Consider the following 18,406-nt stretch of genomic DNA (forward strand, 5'->3'; position numbering starts at 1 on the left):
TACTCTTTAAAAACAACTTTGGACATATAAAACTTCCTCCAGAAACTTAACAATAGAAAAGCTCTCTGACATAGGCAACCAGGGACACAGAAGGACTCTTCAGACCAGCCATGCCTGCTCCATTGTGCAATGATGTTCCTAAGAAACACAGCGAGAATGTCATGCTGCAACAATGTTATGCTCTTAGATACAGACCATAAGTTCATTGGCAACAAAAGCTGAATGTTTGCCTACAACATTCAAACAACTCAGATGAGATCCAAAAAGTATTCCGTTGTAAGGATCAAAGGGATTATGGAAGAATGTGATGGCCAAGACCAAGAAGACAAGGAGGCAAATCAGGATACTCACTTGACCTTCCATGCTGATGAACAATTTATTATCAATTCCCCTGTGAGGAGGGATTGATACTTAAAACCCCCTCTCTCATCTAAATAATTGCCCAAGAATGACTGCAATTAGTTGTATATGTTTAATTTGATTGCATAAGTAAATCTGGTTATAATTTTATCCATACTGTGAATTATGAGTTAGTCATTTTAAAAATAGCCATTGCTATTAGTTTGAAGTCACTCATAATTTTCACCTAATAGAGTTGGAGGGGTCAGAATCAGAGTGGATTCTGTTGACAATCAAGTCAATAGACAGGCAGGCTATTAATGCTATGCTTAACTCTCACCTCTGAGTGGATAATCGAGAATGACATCAATACATCACTAAAGAAACATCTCTGAAGAACAGCAGAGCCTATCAGGTCTTGTAGGAATGATGTTAGGACCAGAGTGGAAAGGAGCATGTGTGGCTATTCAGTTCTTGATGCTAAGAGTATTCCTCAACATTACAGGAAGCAACAGTTTTTATGTTTATTCTAAGTTTTGATGTACATATTTTATTTTTTGTGAGGTTTTGCTATGTAGCCTCAAACTTGTAACCCTCTGCTTCCGGATTCCAGAGTTGACAGGCACTAGGCACCATACACAGCTTCCTTTGAATTTTATTGAAGACATTTGCACAAAGAACTGTTTTCCACGTCAGACCAGCAATAGGCTGGTGGTATTCACCAAATGAACAGTGTCACTGGGCTAGAGATGAGATCTGTAGTAAATGTTCACCAGGGTCTGTTTCAACCTGTCCCTGTGATACCACTGAGCTCAGAGTGGAGTAGAGCTCCCCACCGCTGGTTTTCATCATCCATCAGGAGATGGCTGTAGCATCCCTGAAGAAGGCACTTGTTCACTAACGTGAGCCAAGTTGCTCCAAAAGATGCTGTCCCCAGCAACTGAGCTTCTAATGCCTCCAAATCTCATTTTAGTGATTTCATCTGTTGTTTTTATTGCAGTCACTGTTTTACTCCACGGTATAGGCATATCCACTAAAACCTTTCATATTCTTCCCAGATATCCAATTGTGATGATATTCTGTTTCCCTTACATAGCTATGTTGTCTGTTTTATTCCTCTCAACTTGGTCTTCCTACCTTCAGAAACAGAACTAGAACATCCATTTAGAGTTACCTGAAATTCTAGGGAGCCCCACTGTCTTCATGAATGCTTTCCTATTATAGATACTAACTTGTCAAAGCCTTACTTTGGATCCAAGATCAAGGTTAAATTACACTCTTCTGTAAAATATTCCATGCCTGTAGATAAAATAAATATCCCAGCATTGCATCCCTGGGATCTTTGCTAATATCCTCATTACTCTTCTTGTATTTCTGTGCACACAATAGATGTCTAATAAAAGGCAACAAATTAATGGACAGAAAAAAGCATTCCATGATGTTTGGTCCTTTAGCAAAAAAAAAAAAAAAAAAAAAATGGTTTCTTTTATTGGTAACCATGACATGTTTAAGCTCACAACCCATATTTCTTTTAGCTTTATCTGAAAAACCCAGACGGAAATAACTCAGATGATTTGCAAGTAGTTGTGCGTTATCCGGACTGCAGGGCATTTCCTGAAGCAGATGGTTCAATTTCTCTTTCTGATCACTGAATATAAGAAACCAGTCTCATAGGGCATATCTACATGGGAAAGAATCTTCAAATAACATTTTTCCAAAACAATTTTACTCCTTTTAAATTATCCACATGACTACTTTTGGAGTACAGACAGGTGAAAAAAAAAATCTAAAAGAAGAGCATGATGGGAAATGTCACTCTGGCACATCATACACTTTCTCTCATCCTCTGCTCACGAATTGCAACTATTTAGGATCTTGTAAGCATTCCCAGATTCACACCAATTCCCCAGTGGACTAAGCCTCAGTCATACATAATCTAAAAGATGAAAAAAGATGGTAAAACAATGTCTTCATGTAAAAATCAAATGCAAACAACCCCCTCACCCCCAGTGAACAACTTGGACATCAATATCTCGAGGGTTCACCTGTGGTGTGGTTGTCAACACCCACTAGGAATCAGTTAAAGATGTCTCTGTTTTTCAGTGTCTTAGACCCCTCATCCCCCAATTCATCTTTAAAAACAAAGGCAATCTCCACATTTAGCCACTGTGTGTGAAATCCCAGCCAAAGGGGAAAGCAGCTGGCTATAGTTTAGAAGAGACAGTAGTTATTTAGAAAAAAAGGAGGAGGAGGAATGGAAGAGGAAGAGAGTGAAGGATGGATGGGAGGGAGCGAGCAAGGAAGGGAGAAAGAAAGGAAAGACAGAAGAAGAAAATGGGAACAAACTAGAAAATCCAGAGTTGATGAGCAAGGGAAGTCTAGAGCCTGCAGCGCCATCTCAAGAGCAACTCTAGCTCTTAAAATATGGGTTTGTGCTTAAAAAAATCCTGTCTTCTCTTTCTCATGAGGTTGATCCCACTATTTATTCTTGTATGTTCTGTGGCATCTGTAAGGTCCTGTTCTCACCTCTATGACCTGAAGCTTCCCACCCTGCATATCTTCTTCTTTCCTTTGCTCAGTAGAATGTTTGTTTTTAGATTGGATTCCATAGGGATGAGAAATTCCTAAAGCTTTTCTCACCTCTAGGGAAGATTTCTTTCAAGGGAAGCAGCCTGAAGTGCTGCTAATTGGCTTTGTAGAACAGTAGTTGGGAGTGGCCTTAGAGAAAGTGAGTGTGTTTACCAGGCAGTTCCAATCCAGATGACTGAAATAAAAGTCTCCAAGGATTATGACTGTTCCTGTCTCTAAATCTAAAAATGAGGTGGCTGTTTCCAGTGCTGTACCTGATGCTTTTCCAATCGATCTCAAGATTTTCTCATGTAGGTGTTTAATTTCTCATAAATTCCAAGCTGGTGTTTTTAAGGGCTTCAGTTAAAAATATCCACCATGATTTGATTAGATTGATAACCCTCAGTTCTATACTTGGCCAAGAAAAAGGATAAATGAAAAGAGAGAGAAAGACTTCTAGTATGATTTCAAAAATCAGTCTTCTCCAGGAATTTCTTGTACCACAGTCAAATTAGTTTTAATCTAATAGCATATTATTTGACTGATCTTGTGCAAATTTCTTAAAAGAAAAGTTAGATGTTTTGCTAAGTATATTTTTTTTTTCATGCTGAAAGTATTTAAAAAGAAGACAAAGCCTGTTTGAGGTGTAATGTTTAAGTAGCATTTGTTTTGTTTTGTTTTGTTTTTTTAAACAGTGATTTTTGGTACCCATCTTTGTCTACAAGTATATGCAACTAATGGTTTCAGCTGAACCTACAATTGCTTGAGGTTATATCATATATTAGTTTGCTTATAATAAGATAGAAGGAGAAGGAGAAGGAGGAGAAAGAGGAATATGAGGAGGAGGAGGAGGAGGAGGAGGAGGAGGAGAGATGAGGAAGAATTGTTTTGTTCTGCTGTATTGACAAGACCTGGCCAAGAACAGCAGGAAGGAATAGCATTTTAAAAGCTGGCAATATATTTCTGAACTCTAATCCTCTACACATGAATAAATACATCTGACGAAGTGCAGAGTCCCTCACAAAGGCCCTCTTGACCCTTCTAATTTGAGCTCAATTGCATGCTCATGGTTGGGAAGCTAGTTGGTTCTGTCAGTGTTTTAAGCTCCAGCTTCACTACATTGTGTTATTCGTAAAAGTGAAATCCCAGATAATAAGTCATAATTGCTCTATTAATCACTTGCAAGGGGGCTTGGAGGGAAATTGGGATTTTTTTAAATTGCAGCAATTGGCATCTGAAAGATGTCGTTTTTGTTTTCTTATCCCGAGATTACCACATAAAACTGCAGTAGAAACTGCATGCAAGTTCTTTGGTTAAATGGTGAGGTATACTCAATATGCCTTATATATTATTTTTTTCTGCAGAAATGAAATTTAATACTTCACTGTAGTCGCAATGACTTTGACCTGCAAAAAAAGCATGGAAGGCAGGCCTTGGATTATAAATTATATTGTCAATGAAAGTGAGAACTCTTTGTTTCTTGGGTTGTTTCAAGTATTACATTTTCATTTCCTCTTTCCAAATGAATTATAATGTACAACACACTTGTGCTTTTCTTCCATTTTTCATTTAAAAAAATCCTTCTTTCTTTTTGCTTTGTTCTTCTAGGTGTAGAGAGGTCCAATGCAACAAAATTTACCTTTCATTGTTCAATATACCAACTTCATCTGTCATTCCTTTAGTATCCCATGGGAAAGTTATATCCATGACTATGTCCCTAGTATATCCATGACTATGTCCCTAGAATTTTTATTAGGAAAAAAACTGAAATAATTAGTCACAACTACCCTTTCCCTTTCTTTAGATTAGGATAAACAAATTTTAGACTTTGCTTAAGCAACTGAAGATGGCCAACCAAAGGAGATAAGATCTTAGCTAGTATATTATAATCACAAGGTAAAACTTGCTAAAAGGCATCCAAAGAATTCAAGTCAGTTAAATAATCGATATAGCGCCTAAATAATTTCAGTCACCACTTCCTGAATTTTATTTATTAGCTATCTCTACAGCCATGTAGACTTATTAAGACTGGCTAGTAATGCTTTTACTTAACTGTGTGTCAGAGCCTAGTTTTCTTTAAAGTAAAAGATCATTGGAGAGATTACACCATCTTTACCAGAGATGCAATTTTAGAATTGAGAATTTGGTTATATACAGAGGTTATCAATAGTAAAGAGACTCATTTGAATGGGTGTGTTGAGAGAGCCACTAAACTGTTCATCTGTGGGGTCACAATGCATAGCTCATTCTGGTTTTCTGGTGACACCATTCTGAGACCTATCAAAGTTGGTAAGATTACACAAGTGATTAAAGAACATGCTTGATCATTCAAAAACACATTATCCAGTGGGCAAGCAGTCTAAGCTAACCAACCCCCCAAATAAATACAACATTTTGATACTCCTTTGTTGCTATCTCCAAATCATCTCCCATTGTGTTTGACACCATTCGTTCATAACAATTATAAAAGACTATATTTTAGACCTCTGATCCTGTGAATGATGGGTTATTTGAAAGAGCAGCCCACTGTTCATAATAATTATCATGCCCTTAGAGCCTCCTAGCGAATGCACTTTCTAAAACTACATAACAAACAGCGTTAGGCACTTTGTTAGTCCTGCAATTATTTTTTTTCAAATTAAAAAAAAGATATGTACTTATGCAATAAATGTGGCAAAGTAGTTGTGTTGAAGCACTTTAGACTCATGTGGTAAATTCAGCAGTGAAATTTATGCATTCAGTGTATGGGGAAAAAAGCACAATATTTCATAAATACATATGCAATATCATAAGTTTTTGTTAAATGACATAAAGCAAAGGTTTCAAGAATACTTTTATGTATTGGACTATTTACTGGATGATAGTAATCAATATATACAAGCATTGAAATAGTTGCTGAGTTGCAATGAATTGATGTAAAATCTTGTCCTGACTTTGACACAAATGTCCAAGGGAATAAACAAGAAGCCTGCATAGTGATTAGCTGTTTGTGCTGTATGTTAGATGTGTGATGTAGACCTTTGACCTTTTAGATTCAAGTTCAGGTCTTAGATCTTCTGCACTGCAGCTGTATGGCAATAGTAGGTTTTCAACCTTGAAAAGATTCCTTATCATTCTCAAGAAGATAGGATGAAAAACATCTTAAGAACGCTGTTAAAATGGCTTTATTTTTTCTGACTTAGCGATCCTACAGGAAATCTCAAAAACTTCTAGAAGTTTAATTTCATATTAAATGATTCAATATCCATTTGATTGGGTCAGTAGACAAAACATTCTTCTTTCCAAGGGATTTCATTGCTCAGTTTTCGGCTGTGTAAATAATTTGATTGAAAGGAATGCTATGTGGATACTCTACCTGGAAAGAGAGTGTGGCATGTCAGTCAAACACAGCAGAAACTTCTTGTGCCTATATCCTTCATGGTGAGAGCTACACAGAATAATTTACTTTCAGAGATTAAAGGATAAACTTTTAAAATACACATGCACGTAACCTCGGCGTGGACCCCTTGTGTTGGGTGCTGTTAGTCTTTACCTCATTTCCTAGAAGGGCATTTATGCAGGCTTCCGATGCATCACAAATAGCTGTCAGATCATGTCCTCCTTCAAGAGCCAATGCCACACGTCCATTAGCCAATGTCATCAGTTGCTTCGTCAAATGACCAAAGCCTACCACAATAAAAACAGATCATGACATAAGGAAGACACACATAGTATGTAACAGTGACTGAGCATTTATTCTGTTAGTTACTTCTTAGGATTTTCTAGTACTACTTCATTTAATGCCCCAGATTATTATGTCAGTGTTGCATACAAGGGCACTAATGCCCAAGATCCCATGGATATAAAAAACACCACGGGACTTGCACTGTCTCACTTGTCTCTTCACCAATATACATCAGAGGCTCACTTAACAGGATGTGTGACCATCAGATCCAAGCCTTGAAGAAGCTGTTAATGTAATGTGGTGGTAGAGTGCTTGATTAGGATGTCTGTGGCTCTACGTTCCCTTCCCCAGATTCCACATGCACATGATCACGCACAGACACACAGACACAGGCAAGCGCGCAGACACATACACACGTACACACGCACACACGCGCGCGCACACACACATACAGACTAATGCTAATGAGGTAAACTATTCCATCTGTCTGCCACGTGCTTCTTGTCTTCATGAGTAATCTTTATTATAAAAAGAAAGTTTCTAGCAGTACTACATTACTGTTACATATGGCTCAACTTTTATAGTCTTTTACTATAAAATATTTGATAAATGCAAAAATATATAAATGACATCTATACATTAGTAGGCTATAGATGACTTCATATCAATCTCACTTGTTTTTCAAGAAAAGTGTTGTTGGAGCTTCTAGTGAAACCCCATGCATGCCATTCTCCAACAGCATTCATTCCCCTCAGGTGTCAGGAGTCTGAATTAGCTTTTATTTTTGAAGAAGATCATAATATTTATTAATTATAAAGGAACTCATTTAGCTTTTTAGCTTCTATTGTTTAATTTGCTTGCCTTTGAACCGTACACAAGTAGCTCCATTTATTTGCAGCTGGCTCCCTCTACGCATCGAGTTTCTCAAATATGTTGATGCATGACACTATAGTTCTTTACTGTCTAATAGACCAATTTCTTTCACAGAAGAGATGAATTACTGGCTTGTCCATTTTTCTTTCTATAGATATTTGTTATTGTTGCCACAAAACTTTTAGTTTTTAGTTGTTGTTATTGCAAACGATGTTGCCAGGAATATCCTTATGAAAGTCTTCTGGCGCACATATGTAAGAATGGAATGAAGTTGTGAGTTAAAATCTGTTAAGTAATCCCAGATTATTTCCAAAGGCCTATTACCAGCCCCCCACACTTAGATGCGTACATGAGAATTGCAGATCTACTACATCCTTGCCAACTCTTGGGAGACCTTTCTAAAAGGGTGGATGGACCAGGCCTCATTATTATGGCTTTGTTCTGTATGAGGGAGGAGTTATCCATTTCTAGTTGGACTTGGAGTTATCATTTAAACAGCTGTAGAATTTCATTTAATCCTCTCCGAGGACTGGGCTTTTTCTTTCTTCCTACAATTTGGAAATATTGTGAGTTAGAATGCCTTCATGAGTATTTCTAATATATCTTTGCACTTATGACATAAAATAAGATTGTTTCTGATATATTAGTTCTTTTGTATGATCTCAATAACTAATCTAACTAATATTTCCTTAGGAAGATTGACCCATGTTCATGAATGGGAAAATGTTTGATTTTCCATTCCTGTGTTGATTAGGATGAGCTGTGATATAGCTAACATCCGGTCTTTGCTATCTGAGCTGTGATATAGCTAACATCCTGTCTTTGCTATCTCATCTAGAACGCTGGGCAGGTATTTTCTCTAAACTCAGGCTTGACCTCTCTGTGGTGAAGGCTTTTGACTAGGACTCCTCATGCTATCTGTGTCTTCTTCAATTATATTTTCTTATGAATTTCTTCTATTATTTGTATGTTCAAGTTTACTTTAAAAATATATATTTTTATCTTTTATCATTTTCCAACTCCAATGGGATGTATGCATATTTTGTCACCTATATCTGTTAAATGGTTCATATTTTCCAATCTCTTTCTGTGGGAAATTTTCTCTTTTTACATAGATTTTTTTCCTTCATAACTATTTTCCACCTTTATCTTTTCAAAATTTTCCAGTCTATTTAGAACCTTTATTAACTTGAAGTGTTTAATCTCAGCATTTCTATTTGTTTATATTTCATAATTCCAAATTATTTTCGTAGTCTCTTGTTCCTTGCTTGTGCCTTTTATGACTTCATATTCTCTCCAGCATATTTTATTTGCTACATCTGAAATTTAAACACTATAAGTTTAGTTGGCTCTTAGGTTTTTGTATGGGTTCATCTCTATAGCTCCTTGAATTTGTCTATTTCTGTTTTGTTTCCTTCTGTTTTTACTTTTTATCTCTTGAGCTCATATACACTACAGTCTTATAGATGAGAAATCTTTGACATCTAGTGCAGTGGACTGAGTGTCACCTTACTTTCTCTTCCCTCTTGTTGGTATTTTGGTATCCTAATCACCTAGGGCAGGGTGGAAATCAGCAGGTGGCATCAGCAGGTGGCATCAGCAGGTGGCATCAGCAGGTGGGCTTCTTGGTAATTAGGCGATAACTTCAAACTTTAAAAACACTGGAATCCCAAAGTGTGCTCTAACCATTTTTCTTGTTTTGTTTGTTTATTTTATTGTTGTTATTGTTCCTGGCATTTGAGGCTACTAGAAGTTTTAAGTATGGGAGCCTTCACCAGAACCTATCCATGCTGGCTTTGTGCTTTTGACTTGACAAAAGCAATTAAAAAAATCAGTTGCCATTTTAAGCCATTATTCTATTATACTTTATTGTCTCTAACTTAACTAAGACACCTGGGTTGAAAACCATATCTGTCCTTCAAGCCTGGTAGAGTGTAAGTGTGCATTCTTCTGCTCAATGCTTGAGCTACTGTCATCTAAGATCCATCTTACTATCATGATCATGGATTGCAGAGTTGATTTAGGGTTTTGATTTGGCATATTTATCATAAACATGTACTGAAAGGCCTGATCACACTTACCCAGAAGTTACTTCATTTTTCACTTCTTCCCTTTCTCTTTCCTTCTGCTTCTTTTTTCTCTCTCAATAATGATAAATCAAATAGGCTTCTCTCTCTCTTTCTCTCTCTCTCTCTCTCTCTCTCTCTCTCTCTCTCTCTCTCTCTCTCTCTTTCTCTCTCTTCATCATTTTTTTCTTTCACATGCCCTGTCCTTTTGAGCTGGCCTTCTGTTGTTCTTGGTCTTGAGTCACATCCCTACCCATTATAGGTACACACTCTTGACTGTCTATTCTAGTATGCAAGAAGCATGCTCTGCAAAGTGAAGATTTGGGGATGGATATTCTAAAATGACCAATATTTTGCCAAATTGGGACTTTCTCATTCAATACATTTTTAACTCATCATATACAAACCTGTCCAATTGCAGAAATAATTGCATAATAAATGCATAAAAATAAAAGTTGTTTCTGTTTGACACTTTATTTTATGTTTTGTTAACATAAAGAAGAAATACTTAATTTTAAACCAAATACATTTTTAAAAATTAACAAACTTTGTTTTTCAGAATAGTGTGGAAGTTACCAAGGAATTGATAGAGATGGTAACTGATATTCCTATCCTTTTTCTATTACTAGTTTACATTAGTATTTTACATTCAGTATAATTTCTAATTTAATAATGATGCATTATTGTGACCTGAAGCCGATGGTCATGCTTCCTACTTTGTATGCAGCATGTCCTATGTTCCCTGTCATAGTCTTACAAGAAAAAGTTACAATTGTCTGAAGATCCCCACATGCTTCACCTCTTTGAACTTTCTTTCTGTTCACCTCACTAATCAGTGGTCTTCTAGCTCTTCAGTTTTGCCCCTACTTGATGTTTTCCTGAACTCAAAGAATGCTTCCCTGAACTTTTGTTTATTGTATTATTATTCTTTCTGAAACAGACAACACCTAATTTCCCATCCTTGGACTCATACAGCTCATAGTATTTGAAACACTCACATAGATCTGCACATATCAAAGCATAGACACTTGTAAGAGCAAATATGCGCAAAGAAGCTCATTCTTTAAGGCATGCCTGGATTGTTTTCCAGTCTGACACTTGTACTTCTCTAAAGTATTACAGTCTTATACATATACATAAAAAGAAATTCCCAGAATCTCGTTGGCAGAGGAAAGCGAAACCCCATGGAATGGTCAAGTAGTAAGAACATGAACTTAAGCAAAAGCTGCTCCATTTTAGGACAAAATCATAACAAACTATATCATCTAAAAGTTTAGAATAAATAGAGATACTCTATAACCAACTGTACAGATTTTCAGTTGTGGTCTAGCATTGGCTTGCTCTTAGCTATGAGCCGTATGACATGGCTTCCTGGCTACCACCGTAAAGCACTGGAATACTAACCACTTAACTACAGTTTGGATGCAAATCAAAACAGTCACTTTATAAATGTCCCATATTCTTATATAGTTGGCAAATATTATTTTTAAGAGTACATGGGCCGGGCCTGGTGGCGCAGGCCTTTAATCCCAGCACTCGGGAGGCAGAGGCAGGCAGATTTCTGAGTTCGAGGCCAGCCTGGTCTACCAAGTGAGTTCCAGGACAGCCAGAGCTATACAGAGAAACCCTGTCTCGAAAAACCAAAAAAAAAAAAAAAAAAAAAAAAAAAAAAAGAGTACATGGAAAAAAAGTCATAAGGCATTCTAGCTTTTCAGTGTCTCTTACTTCCTGTGGAACAGCTGATTATTTTACATAGGACACTTAAGAATGAGGACGATAGAATGAGAAAGATGGCTTAGCCATTATATGCTAGGCTCACAACCAAAATACAAACATGAGAACAATGTCTGTGGTCTGTACCTTGCTACCAGAGGAGTCGCAAAAGATGGTAGAACTCCAGTGCCAGAAATATTCTTTGCCTTGGTCAGCATTAAACAGCACATAGCAACTCATTTTATTGTAGAAAAACTTTAAAATATCCTAGACAGGGTCACAGTTAATGGTATTGTTGAGTATTCTAAACAGCTTCTTCTGTAACTTAACCAGGTCTTTGTTACCAGTTTCAAAATAGAATAAAAAAAATTCAAGTCCATATATTATATATTTCATACTGAATGCTCATAGAAGTTGAGAATTCGGTGATAAAACTCCTGCTGAGCAAATAAAATCACATGTATTTTGTTCGAACAGAGACAGAGAAATCTGATTTAAGCTCAGTTTTACCTTTGAGAATATAAGAAAAGTCCCATAAAATGCCAAATTTAGATGGGATTGTAAAAAGCCAGAGGAAACAGTGGAATGAAGCTAATCTTTGATCTCTGTCCAAATTCCTCTTTCTTTTACCTACAGGCTTTGTTTCCACTTACATGCTGCCCATGCGATCCCTGGAGTCAGAGATGGAGGCAGCTGAGCTTGGGTGGTGATGCAAGAGCAAATCAGCAGGCACAGCAAAGAAATGAAATTCTTACTAACTCTCACTAATCTAAGCCAGTAATTCAAGAAGAATATCTCCGTCTTGTTATCCCAAGTTCTTCTGTGTCCATTTCTCCTGCACATGTATGAGACATCAAAATACCAGCTGAACAGTGACCAGTGCCAAGACATTACTTTCAGGACAGGGAAGCTTTAATAGAAGTCAGGCCTGCGCATGGGAATATGTATTTGTTTGATTAGAAGCTAGGCTTTAATAACTATCAACGTGACTTTTGTGTCACCATGTAACTTCTAGATTCACCAATGATACAAGGGCTTTTCTCACTGTCTCACTTTTCATAGCCATTTAGGGCTGAAAATGTATCTGAAAGGTCCTTCCTCGAGGAAAAGGGAGTACCCTGCATGAGAGGGCTGGTGGGTTGAGTACTCAGGTGTAGAAATTGGACAGTATAACACAAGGCATAGTGGGATCAAGTAAGCATGGGCTACAGAGGTGAATTGGAATCCCACGATTAACCTGTTGCTTTGGAAGAACTACAGAATTGAGGGAGGGACAACCATGAGAGCATACGCAGCTCCCTGAGACGGGCATTCATGAATATTGAATTCAATGAGAAAGATGAATTGAGTGTGTATGTATCTCTCTCTCTCTCTCTCTCTCTCTCTCTCTCTCTCTCTCTCTCTCTCTNTGTGTGTGTGTGTGTGTGTGTGTGTGTATGCATCTTTTCCAAGAGAGATTGGACACCACTTCTTTGGAGGTCCTCTTGTAGATTAAGGTATGACTATAGTATTTTAAAAATACTATGCTGTATACTACATTATATCACTAGACTGTATATGACATAGCTTGCATGTACGCCGGCTGATATTTTTTTTAGAAAGGATTCACATAGTATGAAATTAAAACTGCCAGAGTGAATGTAGTCTGAAACAAATCATTTCTCATAATGACCAAGCACAGCTGGATCAGTTGCTGTTCACATCACTGACAGAATACCTGACAGGAACACATTAAGAGAAGAAGGATTTATTCTGGTTCATGGTTCAGGAGCACAGTCCATCACTGCCATAGAGGCAGAGTGGTAGGAGAGGTTCCCACAGAAACACGAGGCAGCTGTTTATGTGTGTAGGCTGTCAGGAAGCAAATAGCTCCTGCCACAAGGCTAGCTGGCCTATGACCCTTTAGCTCTGCCCTCCATTGTCCTATGCCTGACAGCTAGGGCCCATGTCCAAAAGGTTCTACAATGTCATAAGCCAAACACAAGAAGCTGTGAGAAAGACTTCTCACTCAATCTACAACAGCTGAACAGGAAAACTACGGAAACCCAGTCATGACTGTTGAAGGGATTTGGAGAAGTACTTTTAATATAAAATCCTGTTTGGTTCGGTTAATATAGTAGAAGCAAATGTATTTTTTTTCTCCCTAATGAGCTGTAAATATGGGAAAATTTTGAATTATCAATTTCAGGGAGATTTCCTGACACTCTATGAGACTTCGCTCTGCCAAAGAAGTCATTTTGTGTCAGCATTTTCATGCGTTCAGAAAAGTTGCTCGAAATGCAAAGCTGCTCTTAAAGATCTCAAAGATTAAAACTTACATACATAACTAATAGCTAAGGTGTGGGACACCAACCAAGACATCTCTCCAGTTGGCACAGCTCAAAGCCACCACTCTCGGGCTTTCAGATCTTTCTCAAAATGTAGAGGCAGCAGAAGGAAACAGCCATAACTAGTTTTATTTTAATTTTCTTTATAAGAAAACTATTTTGAAGACAAAAGTTAGTATATCTATTGGATCATTTGAAAAAGGTTAAAAATAAAAAGAATCACTGAATAGTAGTGTAATATGTAAAAATCATGGCATATACTATTATTTATTCTATTAAGATTAACCTCTCATTTGATAAATAAGTTAAATAAACAACAGCAGTAACACAAATTTATATAATAACAAACCCATGGTTCCATCAACCAGTGATGGTCATTTTTACATTTTTTTTTGTAGTTCATTGATGTTTATTTTATAAATAAGAGATAATCATCAGACTTTAAAAAAAAAAACTGCATAGTACTGGTACAGCGACAGACATGTAGATCAATGGAATAGAATTGAAGATCCAGAAATGAATCCACACATCTATGGTTACTTGATTTTTGACAAGGAAGCTAAAACCATCCAGTGGAAAAAAGAAAGCATTTTCAACAAATGGTGCTGGCACAAATGGCGGCTATCATGTAGAAGAATGAGAATCGATCCTTTCTTATCTCCTTGTACAAAGCTCAAGTCTAAGTGGATCAAAGACCTCCACATAAAACCAGAGACACTGAAATTGATAGAGGAGAAAGTGGGGAAAANCCTCGAAGATATGGGCACAGGGAAAAAANTNCTCAACAGAACACCAATGGCTTGTGCTGTAAAATCAAGAATTGACAAATGGGACCTCATAAAATTGCAAAGCTTATGTAAGGCAAAAGACACTGTCAACAAGACAAAAAGGCCATCAACAGATTGGGAAAGGATTTTTACCAATCCTAAATCTGATAGAGGACTAATATCCAATATATACAAAGAGCTCAGGAAGCTGGACTCCAGAAATTCAAATAACCCTCTGGGGTACAGAGCTAAACAAAGAATTCTAAGAAAGAAAACTAAGGAATACCGAATGGCTGAGAAACACCTGAAAAAAATGTTCAACATCCTTAGTCATCAGGGAAATGCAAATCAAAACAACCCTGAGATTCCATCTCATACCAGTCAGAATGGCTAAGATTAAAAATTCAGGTGACAGCAGATGCTGGTAAAGTTGTGGAGAAAGAGGACCACTCCTCCATTGCTGGTGGGATTGTAAGCTTGTACAACCATGCTGGAAATCAGTCTGGCGTTTCCTCAGAAAATTGGACATAGTACTACTGGAGGACCCAGCAATACCTCTTCTGGGCATATACCCAGAAGATCTTCCAACTGGTAATAAGGACACATGNTCCACTATGTTCATAGCAGCCTTATTTATAATAGCCAGAAGCTGGAAAGAACCCAGATGTCCCTCAATAGAGGAATGGATTCAGAAAATGTGGTACATTTACACAATGGAATACTACTCAGCTATTAAAAGCAATGAATTTATGAAATTCTTGGGCAAATGGATGTATCTGGAGGATATCATCCTTAGTGAGGTAANCCAATCACAAAAGAAGTCACTAGATATGCACTCACTGNTAAGCGGATATTAGCCCAGAAANNTAGAATACCCAAGATACATTNTGCAAAACACAAGAAAACCACGAAGGATGACCATCATGTGGATACTTCATTCCTCCTTAGAATAAGGAACAAAATACCCATGAAAGGATATAGGTACAGAGACAAAATTGAGAGCTAAGATGAAAGGATGGACTATCCAGAGACTACCCCATCCTGGGATCCATCCCATCATCAGCCACCAAACACAGATACTAATGCACATGCCAGCAAGATTCTGCTGAAGTGACCCTGATATAGTGGCCTCTTGTGAGGCTATGCCAGTGCCTGGCCAACACAGAAGTGGATGCTCACAGTCAGCTATTGGATGGAACACAGGGTCCCCAATGGAGGAGCTAGAGAAAGTACCCAAGGATCTGAAGGGGGCTGCAATCCTGTAGGTGGAACAACAATATGAACTAACCAGTACCCCCCTGAGCTAGTGTCTTTAGCTGCATATGTAGCAGAAGATGGCCTAATTGGCCATTATTGGGAAGAGAGGCCCCTTGGTCTTGCAAACTTTATATGACCCAGCACAGGTGAAAGCCAGGGCCAAGTAGTGGGAGTGGGTGGGTAGGGGAGCAGGGACAGAGTGTGTATAGGAAACTTTTGGGATAGCATTTGAAATGTAAATAAAGAAAATAATAATAGTAAAAAAAATAAATTAAAAAAGGTTAAAAACAGTTAAAATGTTACTATACTGCAAATACATATCATATCTCAATATCATTTCATATATATTAATAAATCAGCCAATTTTGTTTTTTTTTTAAGATTTTTTTTAGCACTGTTAAGTTTTATATGAGATTAAAAAGGCAACTCCTACCTAAAAAAATACCCCTTTTTGGGGTGACTCCTGAGCTCCTGTGCATGGCTTGGGACAGGCTTGCTCTTCTGCTTAGTGACTTCTCTCTATAAACAAGGCTCTGGGGTGGCTATGATGGCTGAGTCATGTGGAGGCGTAATTATAATGACGTGCAGTCAGTATTTTCTAAGTCTTATTGTTTAAGAATCTATGGTGATGTCTGTTGTAAACAATTCATATATTCTTGGGAGAGCTCAAAGATACCCAAGAACCTCCCAGAAAGTTTGTTTTTAACATGACATTGTAAATGGCATTGGAGGTCTCTATAGAAATCAAACCTGAGGGAAATGGACTACTGCAGGCTGAAGTTAGAATTCTCTCCAACCTGCAATGTAGTTTGCATTCCTATTTTGCTGTACTGTACTAACAGTGATGGGTGATAGTCACAAGACAAGCCCTCAGAAAGCACCCCTTTGCCATGTCTTATTCGATTAATACAGGAATAATGACATGAAGTTAATACTTAGATAAGTCACTACACTTAGTACTTACAAGGCTCCAACTTTGCTGACACTTGCTTCCCATTCATTGCAAGCCTTTCTTAGCTATTGTGTTCTGAGTCTGTACTACAAATATATCAAATAAAAACCCAAACCAACATGCTACTCCAGCTAACCCTCCTCTATTCCTAACACTGCCATTTATCAGAGGTACTAGTGTGAAAGTCAGCAGTCACCGGAGTCTCTTGAAATATTTGCACCCATCATCTTGAGATTCCTATCATTTTTGTGACTATTGCATGCCTAAGACACAGTATCAGTATGCTCACTTATTAACAGACTAGTTTCATTGGGAGCCTGAAATGTTTGTAAAGATTTCATTAAATATTCCATATAGAAAAGATCAAAGGGTTCAAATGCTTTTGCCCAAATTCATTTTGAAATTTAATGTTGCACATCAACTGGCATAGTCTCTAAAGTTTTATCCAAACCATAAAAAAAAAAAAATTACTGAAGAGCATTTCTAGAGTGAAGTCTAATTGTATAAAGTATAGCCATTTCCCCCTCTTAGCCCGTCTGTCATTAAGTTACCTTGTGTTCTACAGAAAAATAGAGTCTTCAGAGAACTAGAGAAGCTCGGGTAGCGTGTGGCTTTCTCATATACTGTGAGGCTCTCAAGGCGGACTTCAAAGCAGAATCTGATTGTGCAGATGGGAGGAATGCTTGCCACAAAAATACCTTTTAAGACTCACGGTGCTGTAATTCATATGGTAGGCACTTGTGATTCGTTCCTGATGATGTTGGGATCATTTAACTCACAAAACCATTGTCGCTACCATAAAACCCTTTCATCTGTGGCCAAAAAGGTCCATTTCATGTAAATGAAAAAAAAATTCATTAAAGTATCACCTTAATAATGGGTAAAGATATATATTTTTCTGGTCATGTTTAAAATGCAAATCTATGAACATAGTCTGAAGATTCATTTCATGTTAAGATCTTTACTTATTTGATGTCCCAGGACTCTTTCCAAGTTCATTGAAACCGGAAATCAATTTTAGAAGAAATATGGAGATTATTATCATTAAATCTCTCAGCTGGCTTACTCCAAGCTGCCCTATAAATATTACATATGTTTTCAAGAAAGAATTTTCAAATACAGTAAAATTCCTTTTACTCTTCCAGTCAGTGATGCTCTGGGAAGTAAAATAAGGTTCCATTCTCAGTACTTCGGAAAGAAAATGGATATTTTCACTGGATTTTAAACAAAGTCTAGAACAATGACACATTTCACTGTCTTATTTCTGAGCAATAAAATTAATATTTAGGACTTCTCAAGAATAATCATGGTAGGAAAGGTTGACTGACAATTTTACTGCACATCAACCCATCTGTCTGTGATCCAAACATGCCACTTGTTACTGTAGGGGTAGCCACGGAAGCCTTCAGTGTTTCATGCAAACCTAATATGTCAAGGACACAGGATGATGCAAATTCTCCTTGAACCTCAGTGTTCCTATTCAAAGACATAATGAAATAGTATTTAGAAATCAAGATTATGTATGACAGGCTTTTTTTTTTTTAGTTTTAAGAACAAGAAAAATAAGATATTAAAAGAGTAATTATGAAGGCAAACAATCAACAACAGACCTAGAGTTGGCTCCAGATCCCCAGTGAATACATTTTTCACTCTTCCTTGACAACATTTGTATTAATACTGGCTATGTTCTCAGATAAGTCTTCTATCTTAAAAAGAACTGCTTGAGAAACAGTGCCTAAATACCAAATGGTCTTTTCTTTTTCTTTCCACCCATCTCTTCTCCTTGTCCTTTTCCTTCTCCTTGCCCTTCTCCTTCTCCTTCTCCTTCTCCTTCTCCTTCTCCTTCTCCTTCTCCTTCTCCTTCTCCTTCTCCTTCTCCT

At 37.4% G+C, this 18,406-nt stretch overlaps 1 protein-coding gene across 13 annotated transcripts in view; it reads right to left on the reverse strand.

Annotated features, from left to right (window-relative positions):
• The window catches only part of Hdac9 (histone deacetylase 9), an 822,768-nt gene that overhangs the window by 40,615 nt on the left and 763,747 nt on the right, over positions 1-18,406 (reverse strand). For all 13 annotated transcript variants that reach the window (XM_021201632.2, XM_029540516.1, XM_029540526.1 and 10 more), the window contains one exon: positions 6,440-6,573. In XM_021201632.2, the coding sequence (XP_021057291.2) occupies positions 6,440-6,573 (134 nt within the window). The remainder of the gene's footprint in view (positions 1-6,439; positions 6,574-18,406) is intronic.

Source organism: Mus pahari, chromosome 7 (genome assembly GCF_900095145.1).
Source record: "Mus pahari chromosome 7, PAHARI_EIJ_v1.1, whole genome shotgun sequence".
NCBI classification, from domain to species: domain Eukaryota; kingdom Metazoa; phylum Chordata; class Mammalia; order Rodentia; family Muridae; genus Mus; species Mus pahari.